Source organism: Eucyclogobius newberryi, unplaced genomic scaffold (assembly GCF_026437365.1).
Source record: "Eucyclogobius newberryi isolate DKJ021-1_F unplaced genomic scaffold, fEucNew1.0.hap1 SCAF_22, whole genome shotgun sequence".
Taxonomy (NCBI): domain Eukaryota; kingdom Metazoa; phylum Chordata; class Actinopteri; order Gobiiformes; family Gobiidae; genus Eucyclogobius; species Eucyclogobius newberryi.
The window spans coordinates 14,286,312-14,314,081 of record NW_027315857.1 but is presented as its reverse complement, the minus strand read 5'-3'; the positions used below and the strand labels follow the sequence as shown (position 1 = coordinate 14,314,081).

At 39.5% G+C, this 27,770-nt stretch overlaps 3 protein-coding genes across 3 annotated transcripts; all 3 read left to right on the top strand.

Moving 5' to 3' along the window:
* Positions 1–4,683: 4,683 nt before the first annotated feature.
* On the top strand, positions 4,684–7,872 carry cnpy4 (canopy FGF signaling regulator 4). Its single transcript, XM_072458883.1, has 6 exons — positions 4,684–4,821; positions 5,991–6,117; positions 6,187–6,283; positions 6,857–6,979; positions 7,060–7,177; positions 7,770–7,872. Exons 1-6 carry the CDS (start codon positions 4,737–4,739, stop codon positions 7,868–7,870), a joined length of 651 nt encoding a protein of 216 aa, XP_072314984.1. The 5' UTR covers positions 4,684–4,736; the 3' UTR covers positions 7,871–7,872.
* A 1,612-nt stretch (positions 7,873–9,484) lies between these two features.
* LOC140371986 (calpain-5) lies at positions 9,485–23,112 on the top strand. The gene is made up of 13 exons (XM_072459224.1): positions 9,485–9,587; positions 11,308–11,485; positions 15,257–15,388; positions 16,100–16,311; positions 16,630–16,822; positions 17,351–17,541; positions 17,856–17,933; positions 18,478–18,877; positions 19,788–19,910; positions 20,689–20,885; positions 21,721–21,839; positions 21,937–22,073; positions 22,773–23,112. The coding sequence occupies exons 2-13, from the start codon at positions 11,321–11,323 to the stop codon at positions 22,935–22,937; spliced, it is 2,112 nt and encodes a 703-aa protein (XP_072315325.1). The 5' UTR covers positions 9,485–9,587; positions 11,308–11,320; the 3' UTR covers positions 22,938–23,112.
* Positions 23,113–24,584: 1,472 nt separating this feature from the next.
* LOC140371782 (transmembrane protein 272) lies at positions 24,585–27,272 on the top strand. Its single transcript, XM_072458987.1, has 4 exons — positions 24,585–24,657; positions 24,735–24,785; positions 25,375–25,581; positions 26,558–27,272. The coding sequence occupies exons 1-4, from the start codon at positions 24,600–24,602 to the stop codon at positions 26,758–26,760; spliced, it is 519 nt and encodes a 172-aa protein (XP_072315088.1). The 5' UTR covers positions 24,585–24,599; the 3' UTR covers positions 26,761–27,272.
* Positions 27,273–27,770: the final 498 nt, after the last annotated feature.

Genomic DNA, 27,770 nt, shown 5'->3' with positions numbered 1-27,770 from the left:
AGTATAGCACATGATTAAGTCAGTATAGCACATGATTAAGTCAGTATTGCACATGATTAAGTCAGTATAGCACATGATTAAGTCAGTATAGCACATGATCAAGTCAGTATAGCACATGATTAAGTCAGTATTGCACATGATCAAGTCAGTATAGCACATGATTAAGTCAGTATTGCACATGATCAAGTCAGTATAGAACATGATTAAGTCAGTATTGCACATGATTAAGTCAGTATAGCACATGATTAAGTCTGTATTGCACATGATTAAGTCAGTATAGCACATGATTAAGTCAGTATTGCACAGGGGTATGATAGTATACATGTGTTCAGGGCGAACAGTGTTTGTTGTAAATACGGTGTTATTGCAGTTATTATCTATATAAACGTATATTTTGGGTGTGCATCCCTCCATGTCCCACCACAATCAATGGTCAGGTGGTCAATATGTCTATCTGGGTATTCACTATGAACAATTTATTTACTGTAGATTGAAAACTTTTCAAAATTAATGGGTTTGGACATACAAGTAGGGAAAAATAGATAATACAACTACAAAGTGGACAGGTTTTCAAATAATCACTTTGTTTGGTGGGATAGTATATGTGGTAAATATGAATCATAGTTTTGCATCAGTCAAGGGTGAAGGGTAAGACAAAATGCAGAATTTTACACGCAAGGAACTTTTTTTTCATTAATTTGACAAAAAAAAGGTTTTATCATTTGTCAAATCATAACTATTGTGTAAATTAGACACGTTTGGCCTTTGTTTACAGTAAGGTTGCTAGGTAACAGTAATGAAATTATCTACTGCTAGTGTCCAACCAGGAAGTAAAATTATATCCTTCACCAAAATGGTCAAACTGGGGAAAAACAGCCAAGATTTATAGTGAAACGTTAACTGCAATTATGCTAACTATAGTGAAATTACAGTCCAATCTGTCACATGCACTTTAGCTCACCTCGTTCCCCACATTGTTCCCATCCTACAAAGTATTTGGCTTTGTCTTGAAAAAAGGAGCCAAACAAGGTCAATATTAGCATAATTGAGAAAAGACCGGACTATGTAGATTTTAGCATAATTGAGAAAACCTTTTTCCTGATCTGATTACAGGCATGTTTTTGGTCCTCATCGTTTCATGCACATTTAAGAACCTTCATCGCACGATCCTCCACGTCGGCTTTATTACCTCTGACGGGCAAATTGAGAGCACTTGGAGTAGTCTTATCTGGTATCGTCCAGGCGAAGATCTCACCCCGAACTTTCTCCAATTATCCCTGTGCAAAATTGGGGCAGAAAACAAAAAAAAAGAAAAGAAGCTGAAGCTAATTGGCTGGAGGTGGATCGTTCTCAGATGTGAAGCAAAACTGATACAGATGGAAATGTATAGGGGAGAGAGAGAAGGAGAGAGGGAAGAGCGTAGTGGCTTGATTGGAGTGGAGGAAAGTTTCCCAGAGAAAGCCATAAAACTGATTGATGACTTCCCCCGAGGAATGTTTCCCCAGGTGTGCTTCAAATGTGTGTGTGTGTGTGTGTGTGTGTTAAATAGTTACAGTGCTGCTTAGAAATGCTATCGTTGGACTGGTGACAACAAGAGAAGATATATATATACATAGATGTGGCATACTTGTGGGTAAAGGTGGAAGTGGTGCGGCTAAACCCAAAACTCTAAGTGATTTCTGAGGTTTGTGAACAATTAATAACATGCCCTAGATGTTCAAATGGAAGGTGCTTTTGACAGGTGCAACGTGGTGCCAAATTGTTCACCCCGAGGCCATCGCGGCGCTGTGGAACTGCAATCATTACAAACAAAATACACAATTATGAAAAAGTTTGAGACACCCTGACAGCAGGCGGTTTCGCAACACACGCCGCGATGGTTTTGCGGTGCTTTAACAAGGGCGCCATGGCAACACGGTTTGGTTTGGAGGACAATAAGAGTTTGTATTGTTGAGAGCGGTGCTGGTCACAGGTGCGCTTTTTGCAATGTTAGTGGTTTTTTAGACGTCAATCACATTTCTGAGGGTTAAATAAATAATAATGCAAATATTTTTAACGGAGTCATGATTCATGTTTTGACAAGTTATGTTTGCAAAGTCAAAATTCAGTCAGAATTTTTCAGAATATCATCCATTTGTCACAGTCAAATTTAAATTTTAAAGGACGCAATTAGCACAGGCTGCAGTTGGCTTTTTGAAGTGCCATAAATTCCTCCACAAACCAAAAATATATCCTGTTTTTTCTACATAAAAACTGCTTATCCTGTAGTGATTTTGTATTAGTTTGTCAGTGCATAAGCCCATTTCACTCTTTTTGTCAATTATCCTGACAAGAATCTAATTGCAATACTTTAAATAATACTAAAATTACAATAACCGTGCAACCCTTGTACTCATACCATGTTTTCACTATTGATCATCGCAAACACAAACAAATTTGTGTTTCTTGCAGCTTTTGTACCTGATTTGTCATGCATTTCCCTCCGTGAAACCAGATCCACTATTAACTGGGAGATGTTTCTCAGATGTCCCCCTTATACCAGGGACTGCCCCCCCTCACCCACAGCAGAGCTTCAAGGGGATCGCTTTACCCCCCTCCTGACCTTCTCCCGTGTGCTGTGTCTACTACTGTAGGACCAGGGAGGAAGTGACGGACACGTTCTGGACATGACCTGACACGGGGCACGGCTGCAGGCTTCAGAGGGCGACCTGGAAGATAAACACGACAAACACTCTTTTCTACACTACACTACACTAATATAGAAGTGATCTGCCCGTTAAATACATGCCCTGTGCGTCAATTAATCGACTAAATACTCCGTTGACTAAATTTGAGCCAGATAAAGCTGTAGTAATGCCGCTTAATGACATCCTGATGGTTCATGCAAAACGGTTTTTCATCAAAAGCATGAAATGTGCATGTTTCCTGTGTCATTTTGATGTAATTCCTGCTCTGTCTGAGTCATAAAGTCTCCTCTCTCAGCTCATGCCATGTTTTGGACTCTGCATTGTCCAGATAATGATTAATCGATTACTTAACGGGTGACGATTAATCGGTTTAACTGGTTTCAGCCCCACTTACAAGACACAATAATAACTATGCACTCACCAAAGCACTGTCTTCATTATGTAAAAAGGTAGAATCAACTCTCATTTCACTCCAGAAACTCCAGGCATTTTCTGATTATTTAACTAAAACATTATTGACTGATTATTTGACTAAATGGCCATCCTACTGTAATCCACTCTGCTTTTCTATAAATCTACACATTGTGATGATGTTTGTGATTAAATCTACAGTGCAAAATAATGATCAGAAACATTTGCCTGAAAAGTAAAGTGCTAAAACAAGAATCCCACGCACTCCAGAACACGTTTGTTGAGGTCTAAACTACATGACTCAGCAATAAAGACCCCATAATGCTGAAATATGTTGTTTTGTTTTAGTAAAGCCTACACAAAGCTTAAGTTCTTGCCGTAAAAAGATGTTTCACAGCTTGGCAAAATGACAAGTCAGATGGAAAATGACTTTTGTTGCCATAAACCCGAGTCCAGTGCTATTGCTTTTCTACTTATTTCTCGTTCTTTGGCATGACTGAGTGTTGACAGGTGCTGGATCGCGAAAGCCTCAAAACAGATTCGACCTGCTGCCTCTCCGAAGATGAAATGAGAACAATGTTTTGTCTTATTCCATACCATTTGCTTTTTCTATAGCAAACATTCAGCAGAGATGGTTTCCAGATGTATCAGGTTAAGTGTGTCCTTCTGACCTGAAAGCCGTACCGTTTTCCTGGTTAAACGTGGGCCAAACCTTCTGCTTCTCCCACTCACTCTGGGCCTTTCCACATTGTCTTTTATCCAAAACTCAGCTCCCCAAATTGGTAAAACATGCACCTCTGTAGTAGTGGGCAAAACTAACATGTATGTCAAGAAGTAATACTGGCAGATGTGAGCGAAAAAGAATATTTATTTAAAAATTCTAAGTCAAAGAGGCCTTCAACAAAAATTGCTTCTATTTGCTACAGAAGGTGGACATTTAACATGTCTAACAGTAAAGCCTACATTGCATTAAACGTGTTCACTATGTGTCCTGTAGTTGGCATCATTGCGCCCTCATGCGGCTGTCTGCGGAACACACGGATGAGGTTCAGGATGCTTTGTAAACGTTACTCTCATCTCCCCTTTAAATAGAGATGAGAGTAAAGGTGGTGGATTATTGGTGGATTCACAATTAAATATGCAAATCACTGTATACTTTTTTTCTTGATTTTATTCCATGTTACTGTGCTCCCAGTGGAATTCTCAATCAATAAAGTTTGCCTTTTGGTGAATTGTGCAAGGAAGAAAGAACCAGACAGAAGAAAATGTCACAAACTCTGTAGTTGTGTATTAAGGCTAATGGAACATATTTTTAATAATAAAACACAAACAACATATTATTTGTAGGCCTATGTTGCAGGCAGTTTGACAAAAACTTTGACATTAAGATAACAAGAAAATGTGTTTTTCTATATTGTCGTATCTCCAGTTGAATGTATTATAAAGTGAGTTAATATATTTATCATTTGTCTGTGATTTGTGATCTATTGTCTGCCCTTAATCCCACTCTGGCATCAGCTAGTCATGCCTGGAGACTGCGCATGCGCAGCACGCTGCTCTGCTGCTGTCTGCAGATGTGGCTGAATAAACTAAAGTGCTGCTGCTGCTGCTGCTGGTCTAGTTTAAATATAGTGAGCTATGAAAGTCGGGGGTTTTGTTCTGTTGTGGCTCATGGTCGTTGCTGCGTCGACTGAAGACGAGAGACTGCCGAATACATGTGAAGGTAAAACATTCAAAACAAATGTAAACTCTTTCAGACTCACAATCAGAACAAGTTTATTATTGTCAATGAACAACATTCACAAACAGAGGAGCTTGCCTTGGTGATTCGGTGCAACATACAACGATGAACAATAATAAAACTACACATATACAATCAAATAGGGCATGCATTTCAGTTCATTATGAGTCACACATTTACTAAACACCTTTTACAGAAGTGCACTTTTTGGAATGGACTCACTATTATTGTGGTATAGCACTGATAATATTAGTTCATAATAATATAATATGAGTTCATAATAATGTTGAAGGGCCTGCATTTAACTCTATGGGAAATGTACTGTGCTCTTGAATGAAATATCCATAGAAATCCACAAACTGTATCAGTATTTATGTAAAGTCTTAATGTCCTTTCAACAGTCACCACGTCCAGAAGTTATTATAAAAACATATGTCACTTTGTTTATTTAAGACGTTTAACTTTGTTCCAGCGTTTACAGCGATATTAACCATAAACTTGGTCAAATAATCTGCAATCGGTTTTCAAACTAGGCATTCTATTCTTTAATGTAATGATGTCACATGAGTCTGAGTAGAACCAGAAGTACCGGTTTAAAGTCCATATGAAGGTTCTCCTGTTTTTCTAATTATGAATTAGTTTGGTACGATAGCACCTGTAAATATTTATCATCCTTTTACTTCCGTTAAGTTGCGGTTCGTGGAGAGATTCTTGAAAATAAATTACAGGAAGTAGCGCTGAGTTCTAAAACAATATCCCTCTGTGATGTCATCAATATGCGACATGCCATTGAAAACACTGTACTGACACACTTTTCTGACAGATTAAACATCGTTCATCAAAATAAAGCTGTTTTACGGTATTATTGTTTGTCAAATCACAGCTGGCTCTTGTTGACGGTATGGTTGCTAGGTAACAGTTGGGGAAATACCTCTGCCTGTGTCATACTTGCTGCTTATATCCAACCAGGAAGCACAATGATACTTTACAAAAACTGGGGGTAAAATGTTGAATCAAATCTGATGAATTCAAGATTTCTTAAAGAACTTGATGAACATTCAGTTCAGATTCATGTATTTTAAGAAGCTTGTTTAGTTATGGACAGTGTCACATGCTTTCTGTAGATACAAATGTCAGTCTTTATGTTTCAGTGTGTAAGTTCCTCACTGTAGAGCTCCAGGAAGCCCTCGAGAAGACCGGGCGTTCCAAAGAGGTCCTGGAGTTCGGAGAAGTGCTGGACACGGGGAAACGGAGGAGGAAAATTAAATACAACACGTCGTATGTACTTTAAACTGGAGCAGATTACAACAATGACAAGCGGTTTCATAATCTTCTTTGCTATCTCAGTGAGACTCGGTTGACGGAGGCGGTGGACGACATATGCGAGCGTATCCTGGAGTATAACGTTCACGCTGAGCGGCCGGGGAGCCTTCGGTATGCAAAGGTAAATCAATATGAGCACGTTGTATGGGCCCTCTTGCATTACAGAGTCTTTAATAGTTAATAACCATTTCTACAACCTTTTCGCTCACAGTAAAGGCTCTTTTTAGAGTTTGCCCTGGGTTAGAGCTGTATTCACGTTTACTGAAGCCCTTAATTTATCATAGTTTTCATTTTATTACTATTATTATTATTATTATTAGTGTTATTATTATTAGTATTATTTGTTGTTTGATGTTGCCCCTTAACACCAAAGCAAGTTCCTAGTTTGTGAATTTTTGTTTACTGACATGGGAAATAACGGTCTTATATTCATGTAATAGCACTTTATGAAATCAAACTTTCTGTAATGTAAAGTTAATGTGACTGATAAAAAGTACTTTATATTTAAGAATACTTTTTCTGACTATAGGGTGAAATGATTGTTTTTATTTTCTGCTTTTAAAATGCTCACGTTTGTTATTTTTTTGTTTCTAAGATAACTTTATGACCTGTATATCCACGAACATCGGCGCTACTGATTAATCTTGACATCTTACCATATATACACTTTTTTTGAATGTCCTTTTTCCTGCAGGGTGCTAGTCAAACGATGACCACCCTGAAAAACCTGGTTCACAAAGGTGTAAAGGTCGACCTGGGCATGCCGCTTGAACTGTGGGACGAGCCTTCTGTGGAGGTTTCCGACATGAAGAAGCAGGTGCGCCGCCGTGTTTATTTTAACTTTAACAGCACGTTTGGAAGAGAGTTTTAAGCGTACGTTTGTGTTTGTACTTTAAGTGTGAGAAGATGCTGGAGGAGTTTGAAGAGGTCGTGGAGGACTGGTACTTTCATCATCAGGACGAGAGGCTGGAGAACTTCCTCTGTCGGAACCACGTGCTCCAGACGACAGACCGAGGTGAGGGAGGCATAAGCATACTCTTTTCCACTTCATAAAATAAATACAAAATAAATACAATAAATAATTATCATAATTATCATCTTTTCCACTAGTTACCATCTTTTCCTCTTAAAAAATAAATAAAATAAATAAAATAAATAAAATAAATAAAATAAATAAAATAAATAAAATAAATAAAATCTTTTCCACTAAATATCATATTTTCCACTTACAAAATAAATAAATAAGATGAATAAAATAAATAATTATCATCTTTTCCACTAATTATGATCTTTTCCACTTAATAAATAAAATAAAATACAATTAAATACAATCAATAAATCATTATCATCTTTTCCACTTATTATAATCTTTTCTACTTAATAAAATAAATACAATAAAATACAATAAAATACAATAAATAAATAATTATCATCTTTTCCACTAATTATCATCTTTTCCACTTAATAAAATAAATATGATAAATTAAAAAATAAATTAAATACATAAATAAATTAAATACATTAAAAAACATAAAAATCAATGAGCTTAATATACTACAAATGAAGAGCGCTTGTCGTAGGTGACGTTTGTTCTGTTTCTTCTGTAGAATGTCTCAGGGAGGTGTGGAAAGGAGACACGGGGGCCAAAAAAGGGAGCGACACAGCGGAGGATGACAAACACAATACCCACGATGCATCTGAGCTTTGAAGGAGAAGACTGGAACCTGAGGCGACACTACAACCTCAAACTGAGCTAATGATGATTATATATCTTTTGGTACGCATTCTATTTTTATATCGGGCTCATGTTTATAAAAGATGATGCGGTTGTTTTATGCAGTCCAAATGTACACAGTATTTCTGCAATAACCCATGTTGTTTACAAGTTTATACATGTTTAAATGTGTTTACATAATGAAAGCTGTTACTGACACCAAGGGTACAATGGATGCAATTTTGAAACTGTAGGTACTGCTAGCTTTACACGGGTTTTCCTGTTGTATCTTACGGCGCTTGATGCACATGGTATTTTTAGCTACTTGCAACATGTGTTCTACATTTTGAACAAAGCAATATTTTAATATTTGTACTAAATAAAGAAACATGTTACATTTTATTCAAATCCTTTTTCCCCCTTTTTTAAAACCATTTCTTCTTCTTGAATATGTATCACAGAGCAGAGAGGAAATGCCGTATTTTAAAACAGTTTGAAATGAATCGTCTCTTATATTTACACTGCTCAGTTTTGTCTATATTCTATTTGCAGATCTTGTGACGTGACTTACCCCAGGTTATTTTAATTTGTGGGGTTAGGTGTATTCTATTTTTAGTAGCCTATAGTTAATTATCATTGCTCCTCATGTTACTCCAAACTGCCACAGCACATTCCTAGTTTGTGATTTTTTCTTTTTGCACTTTAACTGCTCCTTTGTCTCTGGCCTTCATAATGGTGGACCGAATGTTGCACAGTGTGTTCTTTCCATCTTGGCTGCATTTTACTTAGACACACTTGATTTACTTAGACATATTGATCCACACGGGAAATTCCTTGTACACAGTTGTTCTCACATTAATAACAAAGTGCAAAACATACATGATGATAATATTCTAAATAATTTAAGGAGACATATGCTACATTAACTTAACCTTGTTGATCATTAGTTTACAATTTATTTATTTTTTTGGTGGCATTTTGATTGATTCCTGAATGTTTGACTAATCCGATATTGTCCTGCAACTGAGGCTTGACTGCTCGGAAAATTCCTGTTTTCACCTACCCCCTATCTCCGCCCACATCTTTGTACGAAAGCCCTACTCCTACTGGCACATGTAGGATTCTAAAATGTCACATCGCTGCCTTTCAAAGATAAAAAAAATGTGACAATGACAATCTGCTTCTTTTTGCGGTGAAATGATGTCACTTTGAAGAGGCGGGGCTTGTTCGGAACAGGAAGTCAATGAACCTGTTTCTATTATGAAGCCGTTTAGATACATTTTGCGGTTTATGTTGAAGAAAATCTAAAACGACAATCTGCATATGTTATAGTTCAATGCTAAGTACTTTAAAACAAGCCTTATATGTCTCCTTTAAATTGTCAAAAAAACAGCTGATTTCTTGGCAGTGAAGAGGTTAAAATGGTTGACCGTCTGCCGGTATCTCAGGTGTCAGGGTCGAGTCGAACCCACGCGACAGTAACAGATAGTCCGGTGTCTGCACGGGCAGAGACACCACAGCGCGCCTGGACAGTCCATCCGTGTGCTGGACGAGGGGGACGAAAGAGGACGCGAGAGCTCGGGCCGTGCTCCGATGAGACGCTGCTTGTGTTGTAGCATGAGGAGGAGAGGAGCGGCACCGGAGAGTAACGGGAGGAGAGCAGGAGGAGCAGCCGGGGAAATGTGCAGAGTCACCGGGGAGAGGAGCAGCGGTGAGTAGTGTGCACTTCACAAAAACACACAAAAAACACACACCTGCCATTCTTCTAATTCATTTTTTAAATGGTAGATTTTGTTTATTTTACCTTATTTTGTGTTTTCATTTCCATATTGCATATCTAACATGCTAAATATAGTTACACATGTATCTACAATACAAAGAAGAGATAAAACATGAATGCAATCTTCTATTTATGTCAGTTATGTCATTTAATTGAGTAAAATTGGCCTTCTTAAATCCATTTAGACATCACTTGTTATTGACGAGTTTAAATCAAAGTGCACAACAACATTCAACAAGCGTTCTCTTGTTCAACCCTATTTTTCGGTGTCTTTGTAAAGTAATTGTTGGTGTTGACATGGCACTTTGCCCGTCTCCACTTCTTATGTCACTGAGTGTCGACTGTGTCTATTGTCGAGATGGGATAAGGTTTCACAGAAAGTCTATACCAGCGACGCCCTCAGGAAACACACATGTTACAAACACATATCAGGATGAAAATATACTCATGAGATATCGTTCAGCCCTTTATAAGTGCCAGTGATTCAAATAATGACATTTACGTAATAACTGGGACTGAGAATTGTTTGTTTGTTTGTTTGTTTGTTTGTTTCTAAAAATAGGTTTTCCTAAATGACCAAAGGACGACCCTTTCAGAAACCAAGAGGAGACTTCCACCGCGATCCAAAAGGTAAAGCACTTGCATAGATGTTTAGAGATAATAACACATATATTATTATAGACAATGACAGTTCTATGTCATAATAACCATGTAACAAATTTGGTGGGTTGAAGAAGGTTAAAGGTTATGCACTGAATTATAAATACATTCAACCCTTGAAATAGAACACAATGAAATAGAAGTAAGCAAAACACAGAGAAGTAAAAGGTAAAAGGAAGTTTAGTAGAAAATATAGCATTGTAGTGGTGCAAATATCAACAGTGGCAGTTACAACAAACGATTACACCAAAGTACTCACACAGCCTTGGATTAGATATACATTATTTAAATTAAAACCACATTGGCGTGACTCTAAATGTGATCCAAGAGCACCAGACCTGACTGATAACCCTTCTCGTCGGGTTATCTTCACGTCTGTAAAGTTTCCTCGGTATCTTCTCGTGCTGTGAGTCCTCAGATGACCCCAAACTGTCCGACGCTGAACCGGGGGGGGGGGGGGGGGGGCGCGGGGCGCACCTGATGTACCTCAACATCGATACTCATGACCCGCACATGAGCTGCTGCGTCAGGGTCCAGGTCAAATCACTGATGACTAAAACAGTACCGGGGCCTCCGCACTGACCTGTGACCGTCACACAGGGGTCATTTAAGGGTCCAGATCTTTGTGATATTAAAAAGCAACTTATATAAATGTGTATTAGCCAGAGGAGAAGGAGAAATAAGTCTGATCTGTTGTTCCACATGCATAGGAAAGACATAAATTAAATAAATGTGTACTTGTTTGGAACTTTGGTCAGGTTGAATTAATTAATATGTATTAAATCGTCTATTAAATTCAACTAAATGTGCAAATGTTATAGATTATGTGTGTCTTTTGGTCATGATATTAAAATCTAGCGAAAGGGGCCATTTTAAAACACAAAAATGATCCGAACTTGAATCGGAAATCAAGGAAAATCTGAAGAAATATGCTTTGTTTGTCTGTTGTACATGTGGATTCCTCTGTTTTACACTGACTCTGTTTCCTCAGGTGGCCGTCGAAAATGCCAGAGCGCGTGGCCAATTTCCAGGGCCAGAGCTTCCACGGACTGAGGCGCTCCTGTCAGAGGCGCGGCGCCGTGTTCCAGGACCCTCTGTTCCCCGCCTCGGCCCAGTCTCTGTTCTTTAAGAGGGAGCCGCCGCCCGGGCTGTCCTGGAGGAGGCCCAGGGTGAGGATTTCTCTTCAATATCTCATAAAGAATAGTAAAAACATGTTTCAAATCGACTATGGCGTCCGCTCCCTGTTTCAGTTTATACAGCGTTACTTACTGTGCTTTAGTCGCGTCGTATTGATTTGAATTTGTGTCGCTGAGGTTGAGTTTGTTTGTGGAATTGCTGTGGGAAGCTGCCCAACGACCGCTGTGGTGTTTATATATACATACAGAGATCATTATTTGAAATAGCCCAGTGTTTTTAGCGCGGCGTTGTGATTGGAGAGTAAATGTGTAGCTGATTATAACAGCTGCCAGACGAGATGCTCTGCCTGGTGTTGGGACATGTTCATGTTAAAGGAGACATCAAGGCTTTATTTATATCAGTGACAGGTCTTAGTGAGTTAAAGGGCGTATGACAGGTTTTTACAATTGTCTAATTTTGACTTTGTTTGGTGTATTTATATCTGTTGTATGTATAGATTATAGTTTTACACAAATCAAGCTTGTATTTCTTGAGAAAATTTTGAAAAATCAGTAGAAAATGACAGGAAGTGACATCACTACTCATTCCAGTCAAAGTTTGTGCTTAATTTACACAAAGAAACAACTTTTTGACCTTCTAAACATTAATTCAACAAAATAAAGGTGCTCTAATTTATGTTTATTTGTCAAATAAAAAATGGTGACATAGTGGAGTTTTTTCCCAGTGTTTGAAGGGTAATTTCCTAATGTGGTGTCATCAATACAAACAGGAAGTGGCATTACAAACATAAACAAATGAGCTATTCTGGGACAACATTTTTATAATTTTTTAGCAAAATTCAAAACATATGAACTAAAACTGCATTTTAGTTCAATGAGTGGTTCAAACCTGTCATAGGCACTTTAAGCAGGATGAAAAATGTAAAGTAAGATTTTGACACGTTTTCAGAAAAGGTCTATTTGGAGAGATGTAATACTCAGATTTTTGTGTTATAGGCATGATTACATGACAGGATTGTAAGCTGGATAAAATGGGGTGAAGAGTGCCGAGGGGCATTCAGCAAGAGCAGGGAATTGATCTCTTGTGTGTGGCCTGCAGAACCTGCTCAGCAATTCAATCACAGGGACAAACAAAATTAAAGCCGCAAGCGGCATCCAATGGCCCTCGCGGGCCGCCGGCCTTCCGACTCTGCTCTCTGCATTTTACAGAGATGGCGCTAACGTAATTGTCTAAGAACTAAGACAGCGACACATTGTACATGTTCAATGCTGTGCTTAACCAGTGCAAATGAACACAAATGTGGGTCGAATGTGCGGCTCCAGCGCACAGAGACCGTGACACTTGGAATAAAAATATGGATAACTTTTGATGCTCCGCTTGTGTAGATGATTTTCCCAAAATATGAGCTTGATCGAGCTATTGCCCACGGAGGAGTTCATTAAAGTGTGAAGCATAAATGTGAACATTTCAAGGATTTGGCGTTTTTCCCATTTGTGACATATATTTGCGGCTCTACCACACAGAGACCCTAGTACTTAAAATCAAAATATGGATAACTTTTGATGCCCCGCTTGTGTAGATGATTCTCCCCAAATATGAACTTGATCGGGTATTCGCCCTAGGAGGAGTTTGTTAAAGTGTGAAGCGTAAAAATGTGGTCATTTTAGAGATTTTGCGGTTTCCCCATAGGGATAACATGGGATGTTTCTGTCATCGCTACGGCTACGCTTTACCAAATATGACTTTGGCTCCCATACTTTTAATTTGGGGATGGCAAATGAGAATTGTGTGCAAAATATCATGTCATTTGGAAAAACTCTTGTTTATAGGCCACTCTGAAGGCCAAATAGTCCAAATTCTGCGAAAAGTTTGCGGCTCAGCTGCACAGAGACCGTAAATGTTATCCATAAAATTTGAATAACTTTAGATGCCCCACTTGTCTAGAGGACGTACACCGATTTTGAGATTGGTGGGCCAAACGCACTAGGAGGAGTTTGTTAAAGTGTGAAGCGTAAATGTGAACATTTCAAGGATTTGGCGTTTTTCCCATTTGTGACAGTATATTTGCAGCTCCACGGCACAGAGACCGTACCACTTAAAATCAAAATATGGATAACTTTTGATGCCCCGTTTGTGTAGATGATTTTCCCCAAATATGAGTTTGATCGGACAATCGCCCTAGGAGGAGTTTGTCAAAGTGTGAAGCGTAAAAATGTGGTGATTTGAGCGATTTTGCGATTTTCCCATAAGGATAACATGGGATGTTTCTGTCATCGCTACGGTTACGCCGTACAAAATATGACTTTGGCTTTCATACTTGTATGATCAGGATGGCAAATTAGAATTTAGTGCAAAATGTCATGTCATTTGGAAAAACTCTATTGTTTATAGGCTACTCTGAAGGCCAAATAGTCAGAATTCTGGGAAACGTTTGCGGCTCCGTCGCACAGAGACCTTAAAAGTTATCCTTAAAATTTGGATAACTTTAGATGCACCAAATTTGGTCCTAATCTGACTCATTTTGATCAAATGGGAGCAATTTTTAGATCTGCAATTTTCCAAAATAAGTTGTCCAACTTTGCGGCTGCGCCGCACACAAAAAAAAATTTGGATAACTTTAGATGCCCCACTTGTCCAGAGGACGTACGCCGATTTTGAAGTTGGTGGGCAAAACGCCCTAGGAGGAGTTCGTCAAAGTTTGACGTGAACAAAATGGCTAACACAGCGTGTTTTCATTTTCAAAGGAAGATGGCGGCCATAGGGTAAGTCTGGGGGCGTGGCCACAATAATATTTGTTTTTTGTCCTCACAAGAGGAATGCGTGTTCCGAATTTCGTAGCTTTACGACAAAGTTGACCTCGGGGCGTCTCCCATAGGCGCAATGTATTTTGACTTTTGTCGGTGGCGCTGTCGCGCCATTTTTTTAGGCATCCCTATTCCGTCGGGATGCCCCGCCCACTCCCCATAGACTTCCATTGATTTGAGCAGATACAAGCATGGCCCATGCCTGCGGCATGGACTCTCGCGTACAGGACGGTGCCAGGAGGGTTTTTGGAGGAATGCAGCGCTTTGCGCTGCTCTTGTCATCATTGTTGACTATTTCTGTCATAGCAGGAGTAAGTATGCATGATCCATGCCTTCGGCATGGGCTAGTTCACTGTACTTGCCAGGGGCGACGGGGTACCAAACATGCGGGCTGCAGCCCGCATGTTTGGTCAGACAGTTGCAACGCTACCTTCGGCAGCGTTGCGGGAGCAATAGGCCCTCCGCCCTGCTGGGGCTCGGGCCTAATTATAATCCTATATATACACAATCTTTTCAAGTTTTTCTGACAAGTCTTTGAATGTGTTTTTACGTTCTTATCTATAAATATAAAGCATTAATGAATGTACTTTTAGTTATCACATTTAAACCTCCTTCTCCCTTTCTGCATATGTCAAAAACCTGATATGATCAGCACTGGATTCATTTCAATTTTCAGTTTAGTTAAGATGAGATGGTCATGACCCTCTGTATGCCCTCTATGAATGTGTGCATGCGCGTGTGTGTGTGTGTTTGTGTTTGTGTCTGTGTGTGTCTGTGTGTGCGTGTGTGTTTGCATGTGTGTGTCTGTGTGTGTGTGTTTGTGTGTGTGTGTGTGTGCGTGTGTGTGTGTGTTTGCATGTGTGTGTGTGTGTGTGTGTCTGTGTGTGTAATAGTGAGAGCACTTCTACAGTTTCCTAAAGCAGCAGCAGCTTCGAGACTCTCACACTCCGTCAAACGTCACCGTTCACGCTGACTTCATGACCCTCCTGTCCCCTTCAGGAGATATGCAAAGACCCTCGTCTGTTTGTGGACGGCATCAGCACCAGGGACCTGCACCAAGGCAGTCTGGGAAACTGCTGGATGGTCGCCGCCATTTCGTGTCTCGCATCCGAGCCATCTCTGTGGAAAAAGGTGTTTAGTTCAGGGTCGGGGCAGAAGGAAAGTAGATCATTTGAGTAAACTACAATCTGTATTTGAACTTTAAAGGGAGTTTAAGGAGAGGAAGGTGAAGCTGTAACACTTCACAGAGCAGGAATACATGAGATAAAATTACCTTTATTTGTCCCACAATGGGGAAATTCCAGTATTGCAACACAGATGAGACAGATTAGGAACAGAAGTATAATCGTAAAAACAGATAACTTTACTGTCGTACTCACATGCAATAATGCCACATTCATGTGCATATAACTGATGAAAATAGAGTTTATTTTACCATTATTATTAGTATTATCTTGTCTTACGCTAGCTGTTTTTATTTTATTTTATCTTTATTTTCCCCCTCCATTCCTTATTAGGAAATTAGAGGTTTTGTCTATAGGAGTTTTTGTTTATAAGAGTTTTGTTTATTAGAGTTCTTCTATTAAGAGTGATTTTTAAACTTCCTATGAGTTATTTGTCCTTTTCCTCTGTATCAATCTGCGTTGCAACAATGAAATTTCCCCATGTGTGGACAATAAAGGAATATCTCATCTTAACTAATGTAATTCACAAGCCTAATTTAAGTTGCAATTTACAATCACAATGACCTAATCGCATTCAGCAAATCACAAAGACAGCCATGTTTACAGTAACATAACGCTCCTGCTAAACGTGCTGTGCTTTCCTCACATGTCTCTCCAGGTGATTCCCGACCACACGGAGCAGGAGTGGAACCCAAAGCGCCCGGATCTGTACGCGGGGATTTTCCACTTCCGTTTCTGGCGTTTCGGGCGCTGGCTGGACGTTGTGGTGGACGACCGTTTGCCCGTGAGCGCGGACGGAGCTCTGCTGTTCTGCCGCTCGGCCACGCCTCGAGAGTTCTGGAGCGCGCTTCTGGAGAAGGCCTACGCCAAGTGAGCCGGAGTTGTCCTCACACGCCTTCATCCCATCACACATAATGTCAAATGAATATGAAAAGCAAAAAACATTGAATTCCCTAATGAGACAAACATATCAGGAACACTTTTTGAATCCTTGAGTTAAGTTTTCAGCGGTTTTAAGGACCCACAGTTGGAGATAGTCCACAAAACCTTTCAGTTTGTGGTAGATTGAGTTACGCACTGCCATTGTTGACCCGTTCCATCAAAAATGAACTATGACGCACTGTACCAAATGTAATATATTTGCTGATATTGAATCCATAAATCACGCTTTATCCCGGGTGTGCTTAGACTGAACGGCTGCTACGAGGCTCTGGAGGGGGGGAACACGGCCGAGGCCCTGATCGATTTCACTGGTGGCGTTTCAGAGCCCCTCAGTCTGCACAGAGAAGCCCTCAGTCTGCAGGGCGACCAGAGGAGGGCGCTGTTCCAGACACTGGCCCAAGCGCACGAGAGGAAAGCCTTGATTACTTGCTTCATTCGGGTAATTGCACTGGTGTATTTTATTCTAGTTAGAGCTGAATCCAATTGATGAATTATTTTTATATTATCAACCACACAGACAAGCATTTAATAATTGCCAAAACAGATATTTCCATTATAAAAATTGTCAAAAAGTAAAAGTTCTACAGAAATGATCAATGAAACAAGGTTGAGTGTATTTTATCAAAGAGGGATGGAATAATATTTTGATTGCAGTGAAATATATTTGCCTTTTGAAAACATTGCCATACAAATATTACATTGTAAGCCACCCAGTGCTACTTTTTTATATGTATTAAAGTAAAAAAACAGAAGAAAACAAGACCAAAGAGCAAAAAACAAACATATAATATCATCAATTTCTTTTGTACATATTTTTTGATGTACTTTCCACATGTATCCATCAATCATTTCCATTGTTGGTGTTTTATGTCCTAGATACATAGTTTCAATGTCGGTGATGAAGACAGTTTGCCCCCAAATGACTTCATTTATTTACTCATCTTGCGCCTGAACTCTTTTGCTCCAGCCAGCCGAGGGTGAGCTGGTGGAGTCGGTGATGGAGTGCGGCCTGGTGAGGGGCCACGCCTATGGGATCACCGCGCTAAAAAAGGTGCATTTGTCCGACAAGCTGTCCACGGGCAGGATGTCTCGCCTCCTTCTGGTGCGCATGAGGAACCCCTGGGGCACCACAGACTGGACAGGAGCCTGGAGTAAGGGGTGAGACCTCTTCCAACACTGCCACATGTCGCACTCCTCCATATTATCTATGGGAAACTGGGGAATAGCACGTCTGAGAACTTTACTGCATCGTTGTAACTGTTTTGGACATTTTCTCCCATTACTAATAACATTTTATGACAGCACGGAGAGACATTTTATAAGCTCTTAGTCATAAGACACCTGCCATTTACATTATGGGCTTTTCAAAGAGTCAATAGGGAATAGTAACGACTTCCAGAAGTGATTGTATTTTAAAGGTATTTCCAGTGTGGTGACCCAAACATTTTACTGTGGTTGGACGCCCCCTGTAGGTCACAGCAGTGGCAGCAGATTAGTCGCACAGACAGAGAAAAGATGGGCCTTCCTGTTCGAGATATTGGAGAGTTTTGGTAAGTTTTTTCATCTTTATATTAAATTAAAATGTCACAAAATGTCATCTGTCAAAATACAGACAAACAAAATGATGAACACAAAGTGACAACGTTCTTTTTGCTTTTCACATTTGTGTCATTGACCAGCAGATGGCGCTGTGTAACAAGAATGGCAACGGCATTAGTTTCTATGAAGACTGTAATCTCTTAATAATAATGACAAAGATGACGTAGAAAATATAAATCATATTCTGCAATGACTGAAACTTTTCCAATTTGTGTTATTTTTATTTCCAAACAAAATGCTTCAATTAGAGCTGGACAATTAATCACGTTTTATTCAAATCGAGATCCAATATTTTCAGACTGTCTATTGCCAATACGTTGTCAATAATTGCTAATGGTCTGGAGCAGAGTTTAGACTTTAAATTCATATATTTTTATGCTCTTTTTATGCTCATGAAATCATCATTAAAAGCCACATTTCTCAGTTTTGAATAAGAACATAAATAGTGCCATAGTGTCTGTTGTGATCAATGTATCACTTCACTTCCTGCGTTAGGATGGAGTTTGAGGACTTCTGCCGTTACTTCACTGACGTGGTCGTGTGTCGTCTGGGGGAGAAGGCCTCGCTGTGGCCCCGATCGCACTGGCGAGAGGTCAGCTGCTTCGGACAGTGGACCCCAGCTCCCGCCAGCCCCGCCGCGCCCCTGCCCCTCCGCACCGTCCCGCACAGGCCGACCTCACTGAAGGCCAAACAGCAGAGAGGAAATTGCAAGGAGGCGCGGCTGGGGGAGAGCCAGGGGCCGAGCCGGGGGCCGATGGGAGGCGCGGCGGTCCCGGTGAAGTCGGAGGAGAAGGCGAGCGCGCGGCTGAGCGGAGCTTGGCACGAGCAGACGGATAAAAGGAGTCGATGTGGAGGATGCATCAACCACAGAGACACGTTCCTGCACAACCCGCAGGTACTGTACACACAAAGAACACTTTTACTACGTTTGACATGTAGCGTTACTATGGAAACGTTCAAGAGCTGTCTGATTATTGTCCAGTCCCATTGGGCACGTTTATTAGTAGAGCACAATTCACACACAAGGCAATTCAGATAACAGGACAAATGTTATTAAAATCACTAAACAGATGAAGTTTGAATGTTTGTTAATGAGTTATTTTGGATTAAATGACCTTTACATGTATCTAAATTCTTTTTATGAAACGTTGTAACTGCTGAGTTATTGACACGTTTAGCAGAATTTTCAGTTTTAAATACAGAGCTTGAAAACAACGGCGTCATATATGAATATTTAATACTGGTTAGACTCGGCTTGGCTTTTAAACTCTGGATATTTGGATTTGTCCAAAAGTCTATGGGCAAAATGATTTTACTGTCGGAATCACGGCCTGTGTCAAAGTTCAATTGAGCTCCATAATACATCAGTGAATATAAGGAGTTTGTTCTGTACTGTACATTTCTCCACATCTTCAGTTGATATAATATGTGTACACAGACAGATATACACAGACAGATATACACAAAAGTACATTGTTACACCGACTGTAGCAATAACCAAAATTATTACATTTTTTAGAGGCTTTTATCCTTGCATTGCACCGTCTCATCCCACATTATAGATATATTTGGATATATTTAATTTGATTCTTCTACATTATTAACTATTTTTGCTACTTTAATGATTTTTAATCTTATTACCACTTATTTTACTTGTTATGTGTGAACTACTTTACCCAAGTTTGTCTCAGTCTAAAAAGCGAAATACAACTTTCTTTTGCATTTAGATTTGGAGCTCATTTTGATAACTGGACATGATATGACGTATATGAAAAATGCACTTTTATTAACGCTCTTGTTCTCAGTTTATGTTTGAAGTGCGGGGCAAAGAGGAGGAGGTGTTGATCTGTCTGCAGCAGGAAGACAGGAGAATGCGGAGGAAAAATGGCGACGGGGAAAACTTGCCTATTGGATTTGAAGTGCTCAAGGTGAGAACAGAAACACAATGTTCCACAGTATGCCATTAAACTGATTTATCCCCGTGGAGACGAGCATTGTCAATATGTGGAGATCTGCTCACAATAAGAATGCAAGTATTTTCTAAGCAAGAAGAAGAGCTCCATTTTGTCACTGAAGTAAAAGTACAGATACAGGAGCAAAACAACTAAGTAAAAGTAAAAGTGCGACATAATAAGAATCTGCGTGTATGTACTTGTATGTACTTTAAGAGTATTTCAGACAGACTTTGAGAACTGCCTAACGTGTCAAAAGTTGTTTTTTGAATCGATTTTCAAATTTTTCTTGATGTTTTTATAAATAAACTTGTTTTTGCTCGAAGTTGTGACGTCAATAAACTATGAACGTGGTAAAAAAAAAGTATATAATTACGTACATAAAATTACTTTTTTTTTAGTATTGCTAAAAAATGTAGGGAATTAGAAAATACAGATACCTGCTCTTAGACATACTGTATTGAAGTAAAAGTAAAAGTATTCAGTGTATAATGAGAATATACAGTGAATACCTAAAAATTCTGTACTTTTACTTTTGTATTTCATTACTTTCCACCAAAAACAACAACATTAACTGAATAACATGAATAACAAATGCAACATTGATGAGTTTGATGCTTTTTACCTAGACAAAAAGTGGCATAATGCACCTTTAAACCAAACACCTGCACTCAAAGTCTTAAGTTCTGTGAGTGACATATTGTGGTGTAGTTTGTAGATGACTTTCCTTCTCCTGGGACGTTTGGTCGTGCAGGTGGAGGTGAACCGCCGCAGTCGCGTGCAGTGCGTGGTGGAGCAGGCGGCGAGCTCCGTGTACATGGACTCTCGCAGCGTCACCGTCTCCGCCTCCTTCAGCCCCGGTCGCTACGTCGTCCTGCCAACCACCTTCCTCCCGGGAGCCGCGGGGCGCTTCCTGTTACGACTCTTCTCCCATTCACACATGCAGCTCAGGTGAGGCTGTCGCGTACTAAAGGTCTACGTGAAGTGGACATGACCACTGCAACTGAACATGAGAACGAGTCAGAGGTGAGAAGGACGATATGTCTCTGTACTCACAAAGACCTTTATAAAGCAACGTGAATCAGATGTGTTTGGAGTTTACTTAACATCCTGTGAAGTTGTAAATAAATCAAAAGTTAGAACGACATCGAGTAGTTGTAGTTGTAGTAGTAGTAATAGAAAGAGTAGTAGTAGTAGTAGTAGTAGTAGTAGTAGTAGTAGTAGTAGTAGTAGTAGTAGTAGTAGTAGTAGTAGTAGTAGTAGTAGTAGTAGTAGTAGTAGTAGCAGTAGCAGTAGTAGAAAGAGTAGTAGTAGTAGAAAGAGTAGTAGTAGTAGTAGTAGTAGTAGAAAGAGTAGTAGTAGCAGTAGAAAGAGTAGTTGTAGTAGTTGTTTTATTTTGGCACTGAAATGTCACAAAATAATGATGTAATAAATGGACTATCAGTAAATTACTCTTTTCTGGTCAAAACTACAAAAAACAGATTCATATTCTGAATACCGATCATTTTATTTTGAAAAAGGACTTTCCAATGTTTCAATACATCTTTGAACACCTTAACGGTTCACAATGTAACTTTTTCTTCCAGTTTCTGCAGAGATGTAATTTCAGGGTTTTTTTTATTACTAAAAAAGTTGAAACAGGTCAAATAGTTTGAGTACACCTGAACTTTCTGTGGATTATTGAAAGTTGGTTTTAGTTTTAAGCATCTTCATCTGCTTAATCACAATCTGTTGGTTTATCTTCACACGTGTAATTCAATGTACTTGTTTACTTGTTATATTTCAGTGAACTTCTGGAGGACTTGCCAGCGCCCTCTGTCTTCCACTGTGTGCTACCGCAGCCCACAGCAGTGACCACAGTGCATCTGCGCAGAGTGGCCGGCCTCTGTGTCCCCAAACAGGAAGGTACGGTCAAACATCGCTTTACAGTCCTCATCATTTGATGATAATGAACAGTTGGGGAAAAAAAAAGCCTTGAATTCTGTTCCTTTTCCTCTTCCAGCTCCAGATCTTTACGCTGTGGTGCGATGTGAGAACGACACCGTCAGGACTCTTGTGTTTAAAGCTGAAGGAAACCCAGAGCTCAACCTCAGAAGCATTTTCTACAGGAGATACCCCCATGTCCACATTTCTATTGAGGTCTGTCACATACTAGTCATATTGCCTTGTCAAAAGTGAATAATACATGATTAAAGGGATGATAGTAACTGAGGACACTAACTATTATTCATAATCTGGTGCAGAACATCAAAAAAATACTATGCTCGACAAGAATGTTTTTGAATGAATATGAACCATACCTTTCAAAATAATTGACAATTGGCAATTACATTATTTTAAAATGCAATACAAATATACATAACAGTATATTTATATATTATGATGTTAAAATGAGTAACAAAACATTACAATAGCATTTACAGACAGTGTTGATCCGAACCGATCAGTCCAAACTCAAATAAATGAACTATTGTGAAAGGATCAAACTTATGGTTCGCAAGAAAAAAAGACCTTCTATGAGCTTCCATTTAAAGGGGCACTTTTAGTCAACTTAAATATGTGACTTTTTAGATGGAAAAAGGAGACGTAGTTGTTTTTCCAGAAATATTGGAATATTTTTGTCAATTTAAACAGCTGTAATTTACTTAAGAGGGATAAGTTTGCACCATACATTACTGTGTAACCGCTTCCAGGCAAAACAGATTTTCATGAGACAAGCATGGGTTAGGGTTAGAAAGCTGCATACTGCACCTTTAATGCTGTTTAGAGAGTATATATTCACCATTCACAAAAACACGTTAAACCAGAAATAACGGCTGTTTGAATGTGTTTTTGCAGTTTTGGAGTCGGGGCGTGTTGTGGGACTCCATGCTGGGCGAGGTCCGTCTCCAGACCGCAGAGTCAGAGCGCGGCAGGAGCCATGTCCTGGACCTGGGCAGCGGTTTATCCAGAGCCTCTGTTTACCTCGAGACATCGTCCAGTCTCTGCCTCACCGACCTGTGATCGTGTCACTGCGGTGTCACCGTGAAGTGTTGGTCTGCTGGTCAGATCAACGTGTGGACAACCGCCTACCACTGTCAGGGATGGGAAGTGCAGCCAAAATCAATCATTGTGTGGTTGATTATTACCTTAAGGACGTGTGATACGGTGTGAATCGTGTGTCAATTTGTAATTTTTACCATTGTTTTGTCTGTACATGTCAAATAAAATCTACAAATGTTACTCACATTGTTTTGCCGTATTGAACAAACTGGCCGTGTCTTAAAGATGCACTATGTAACTTTTCTGGAGCGGGATCTGCAACATTTGAGACCAATATCTGTCTGAAATGTTCCACAACATGACATTAAAACTGAACTACCGTGCATTTGTTCCATTACAGGTGTTTTCTTGCTCAAAAATACTTTAAAAACATGTTTTCTTACACAGATCTGACCTGTAACTTGTCCTAGAACTGACATTTGCTTGCTTACACGTAGATTGCTAAGTTCAATGCCATTTTTTGGACAGACAACGCAATAACATCGCCGTGGAGACAAGCAGGCGACTGACCATGCTCCGGAAAAGTGACATAATGCCTCTTTAACATTACAGTTAGTCAGACAAATGAAAGTAAATTAAGCTTAACCACTGGACGAACTTTGAGTGAATGTGAACTAACTGTACAAACATACCTATCAGCATTTTGATCAAGTTTATCAAGCTCCTGCATTCAATTCAATGCACTACATACTTGAACAATATTATAAGTACCTCATATTTACCTAAAGTGGAGGCCTTAGATAAAACCAGGTCATTTAGTGAGGGTTTTTGAAATGAAAGGTTCAACTGCACCTCGGACATTCCACATTCTTACAACCTGTCAAAGCCTACATGAGGAAGTTTACAGCCACAGTCTAATGATGTGTGACGTCAGTGAACACTCGACCAATTACCTGCACCGTCTGGTCACGTGGGCCCCTCAGACGCACGCTTCTTGTGGGCGAGGCGCGTCCCGGGACAGAGGCGCGTCCGGGGACAGAGGCGCAGCGGGACAGGTCTGGCGCGGTGGGCTTTACACGTACAGGTAAACAACACTCACGATAAAACAGAATCCACAACTAAAGAGGAAGGTATACATGTATCAGTTTATTTCTATGCATGTCATGTTTTTGTTGTAAAAGCTCAGTTTGGAGCAGTTGTGTAGGTTGGAAGGGCGCGGTGCTCAAACATGCGCGGCTCCTATGATTTGGTTTATTTACTTTTGTTCTGTTGCTTTTTTGTAATCTGATCATAGTTGGTCGAGTCATGACTACAAATCTCTGCATTAGTGGAATTGGCGTTGACTTGGATTGTGTGTGGGAAAGTGCTTCTGAAAGCTGTTGGATTGGTCGGACTGGCTTGGTGGAGAAACAAGTCACTGCCTCTTTGTGCATTCACAAACATGTTCTCTTAATACTGGATCAGCCACTTACACATAAATGCCACAGCAACTTTTTGCATCAGGCTAATTATATGTAAATGTAAGGTTCTTGAACCTCTTAAGTCACTGTTAAATTCTGTCATTTTACAGCTTATTTATTACTACTTGATAATTACTTTTTGTTTATACTTTTATACCAAATGCCATTTTACAGGTAATAAAGTTTGCTTTTGCTTCCAGCAGGTGAGTCCTTGTTGCTGACCATGAGTTCCTTAATTGATCGGGCTAGGAATGTCCCCAAACCCCCACTTCATGTACTGTGTAAGATATGACTGACATCTGAGTTATTTGGTCATTTCATGCAGTCTTTACTCACTGTAGATATGTACTTTTTCTAGTATGCTCCAAATTGGCTGTCTGCATTCTGCCTGCGGCACAAATTGCCATTGGTAAGTAGATAATCCACATTATTTTTTTTAATTTGCTATTTGCAAAGGGAGGTGAATAGTAATTATAGCCTAAACTCAAATGTTGTACTGAACTCTGTGAAAAAAATGCACTGGTTGTTTTTGAAAATGTCAAGAATTATTTTCACCCTTTAATTAAACACTGAGGTCAGAATAGAGTACATTGTTTTTTAGTCATCCCATTATTAAATACACAAATAAATGAATACAAATTAAGTTCTACCAAATTACAATCTCTTTTTCTTTTCAGTTTTGAAGTACATAACTCAGAACAGAAAAAACACAAGCAACAGAACACGACCAGAAAAAGAACAGGAAAAGACACAAAAAAAGCAGATGTATACCAAATGTATCCATTCATTGTGTCCATGGCTGGAGTTTTGAAATCAAGCGTGCAGTGCTTTAAGTCCAATATTTAAGGCTAAAGCATAATAATGATGGCCACACTAGTATTTCCCTGTGTGCACACTGTGATACGCTGATAAAATACCGTGATATGATTTTCAACAGAATTTGGATGAGCACTTGTACTTCTTCTAAAATAATGTGCCCCATGTTCACTGTTCTTCAGGCGCAGTGTACTTGGAGGAGTGCCCCCGCGAGCACTACATCCCCATCTACCTGGTGGTGATGGGGGTGTTCGGCCTGATGCTGGCCGTCCTGTCCTGTCTGCCCTGCGCTCAGAAGCCCGCAGACGGAACCACTAACCCCCTTCAGCGCATGTGCATCACCTGGAACACCCTGGTGTCCTGCTTCATGGGCTGCTGGTTCATCGCTGGTGAGTTTACCTTTTGGAACCTGCACTGCTACTGAAATATCAAAGGAAATGTTTATTCTCTCACAATTGGGGTTAAGGTTAGGGCTTTGGAACACTAATGCAGAGATGTTTTATTATTACATAAACATTGTACAAAACTCTCAATGGGAAACACAAGTTCAAGAAAAGAGAAAAAGATTTTTTGCCCGTAAGCTTTATTATTTACAGCAGACCTGGGCAAACTACGGCCCGCGGGCCACATACGGTCCGTTTGTCTTATTATATAATCCGGCCCGCCAAACATGCCAAGTAATATTTTAAAAAAATATATATGTTTTTGTTTTGTTTTTTTACCCTTAGGCCAGACCTGGGCATTTGTGGCCCCAGGGGCATCTTGTTTTTATCTGGACCCTAGAAAGATTTTAGTTTCTATTTTTTAACTGTCTGTAACATCTGTCTGGGCTTGTATCCTTAATAAAGATGACATGAAATGAATTAAATAATAGATTCTATAGCCTATATTTGACAGAAAAGTGATATTTTATTTGATATTTATTTTATCATTCACCCGCAATCATTGGTGTGAAAATTATATATATATATATATATATATATATATATATATATATATATATATATATATATATATATATATATATATATATATATATTATTTCACACCAATGATCGCGGGCCGGCCCTCCGCTACTTGCCTGGATTCGAATATGGCCCTCGGAGGAAAAGAATTGCCCGCCCCTGATTTACAGTGTGAAATGGGGGATGAGAGAGAGGGGGGGAGTCGGGATTCGAACACAACACTTCAGCACTTTATTTTTCAGTTTATTTAGTCTTTAAACATTTGAAGGTCCATAAAATGTTTTATCATTAAATGTAAAAAAAAAATAATAATAATAATAATAATAATAATAATGCCAAGATGATACTACTTTTTAACCTGAAGTATCGTAACACATACGTTCTGTTTGGCCCTCTTCAGGTAACGTGTGGATCTACAAGATTTATGAGCCTAACTATGTGAAGAATGAAACCATGATTGACACATATTGCCACAAGACGCTGTACCTGTTTGCCTTCTGGACCACCACCCTGGTCTACATCCTGCTGGGGGCTTTTCTGGTCGGAGGATGCTGCGTGCTCTTCTGCTTTTTCCTGTGCGGCCGCGCTGACCCCGACGACTGAGCCCAACGACTGAGCCCTCGTTCTACACCTTCTTTTGCACAAGAATGAGACTTGTCTGTTTACATATTTTTGGATGATCACGATTGTGTCACTTTGAGAATGTACCTTAACCAGTTAACAGCCAGGTCAGAGGTCGACAAACGAGGCAACATTCTTCACTAAATGGACACTGGACACTGGACACATATAACTTAAGATAGGTTGTCATGCTATTTATTACCTGGCAATATAAGACCACTATTTTACATTTTATATACGTATTATTGAAATATTCTGTGATGAAATATTTGTTTTAGTCAAGTTGGACTTATTCATTCTACTCAGAAAATAATAGTTATAGCCATCTAATTGAAATGAACCCCTTCCTAATTTTCATTATCTTAATTGATCCATGACATGTTCCAGCAATTTTACTCAAACTTCTGACAAATAATCAAATATTATGATATATTTTGAACTGTAGGTGAATGTTGAGAAAAGCATATGAACTTACATGCAGAGTCCACAAGGTGTCATTGTAGCACCGGTTTACTGTACGGACTGTAAACTATCATGTTTGTGTTCTTCCAGTCGAAAATACAATATTTTAATGTGCCATTGTCATTGCATTGATTAACTGTGGCATTTTTAGTATTATAAACTCATAAGGAATTCCTCCTTTGTTACAAAAAGTAGTTTACTTTCACTTAGATTCTTAATCAATCAATCAATATAACTTTACGTATACATTCTGACCCTGAAGCAGTTAAAATACAAGAATATGCTAAACAGAATGACTCAAACTAAGTTCTGAGTGCAGTTCAGCAGGAGCTCTGGTCAGGTGGGGTCAGCAGATCATGTGTCAGGGCAGTTTGAGGTAAGCAACAGCCCTCAGGACAAAAGTGTCCCTCCTCTGCGTCCAGAGGGAGCCAGGTGATGTCTGACACAATAGTAAAGCTCTCTTACTCTGCTCTGTTTGGGTTCACTAATGATGAGACTCCGTCAGAGTATTTCCTCTGAATGTCGTCTGC

What these genes read in the sequence shown, in the direction of transcription:
- cnpy4 (XM_072458883.1), top strand. Translation starts at nt 4,737, where the DNA reads ATGAAAGTCGGGGGTTTTGTTCTGTTGTGGCTCATGGTCGTTGCTGCG. An exon ending in ACTGCCGAATACATGTGAAG is followed by an intron (nt 4,822 to 5,990) that starts GTAAAACATTCA and finishes TTTATGTTTCAG; the next exon opens with TGTGTAAGTTCCTCACTGTA. An exon ending in GGAGCCTTCGGTATGCAAAG is followed by an intron (nt 6,284 to 6,856) that starts GTAAATCAATAT and finishes TTTTTCCTGCAG; the next exon opens with GGTGCTAGTCAAACGATGAC.
- LOC140371986 (XM_072459224.1), top strand. Translation starts at nt 11,321, where the DNA reads ATGCCAGAGCGCGTGGCCAATTTCCAGGGCCAGAGCTTCCACGGACTG. An exon ending in CATTCACACATGCAGCTCAG is followed by an intron (nt 20,886 to 21,720) that starts GTGAGGCTGTCG and finishes GTTATATTTCAG; the next exon opens with TGAACTTCTGGAGGACTTGC. An exon ending in CTGTGTCCCCAAACAGGAAG is followed by an intron (nt 21,840 to 21,936) that starts GTACGGTCAAAC and finishes TTCCTCTTCCAG; the next exon opens with CTCCAGATCTTTACGCTGTG.
- LOC140371782 (XM_072458987.1), top strand. Translation starts at nt 24,600, where the DNA reads ATGAGTTCCTTAATTGATCGGGCTAGGAATGTCCCCAAACCCCCACTT. An exon ending in TGCGGCACAAATTGCCATTG is followed by an intron (nt 24,786 to 25,374) that starts GTAAGTAGATAA and finishes ACTGTTCTTCAG; the next exon opens with GCGCAGTGTACTTGGAGGAG. An exon ending in GGGCTGCTGGTTCATCGCTG is followed by an intron (nt 25,582 to 26,557) that starts GTGAGTTTACCT and finishes GGCCCTCTTCAG; the next exon opens with GTAACGTGTGGATCTACAAG.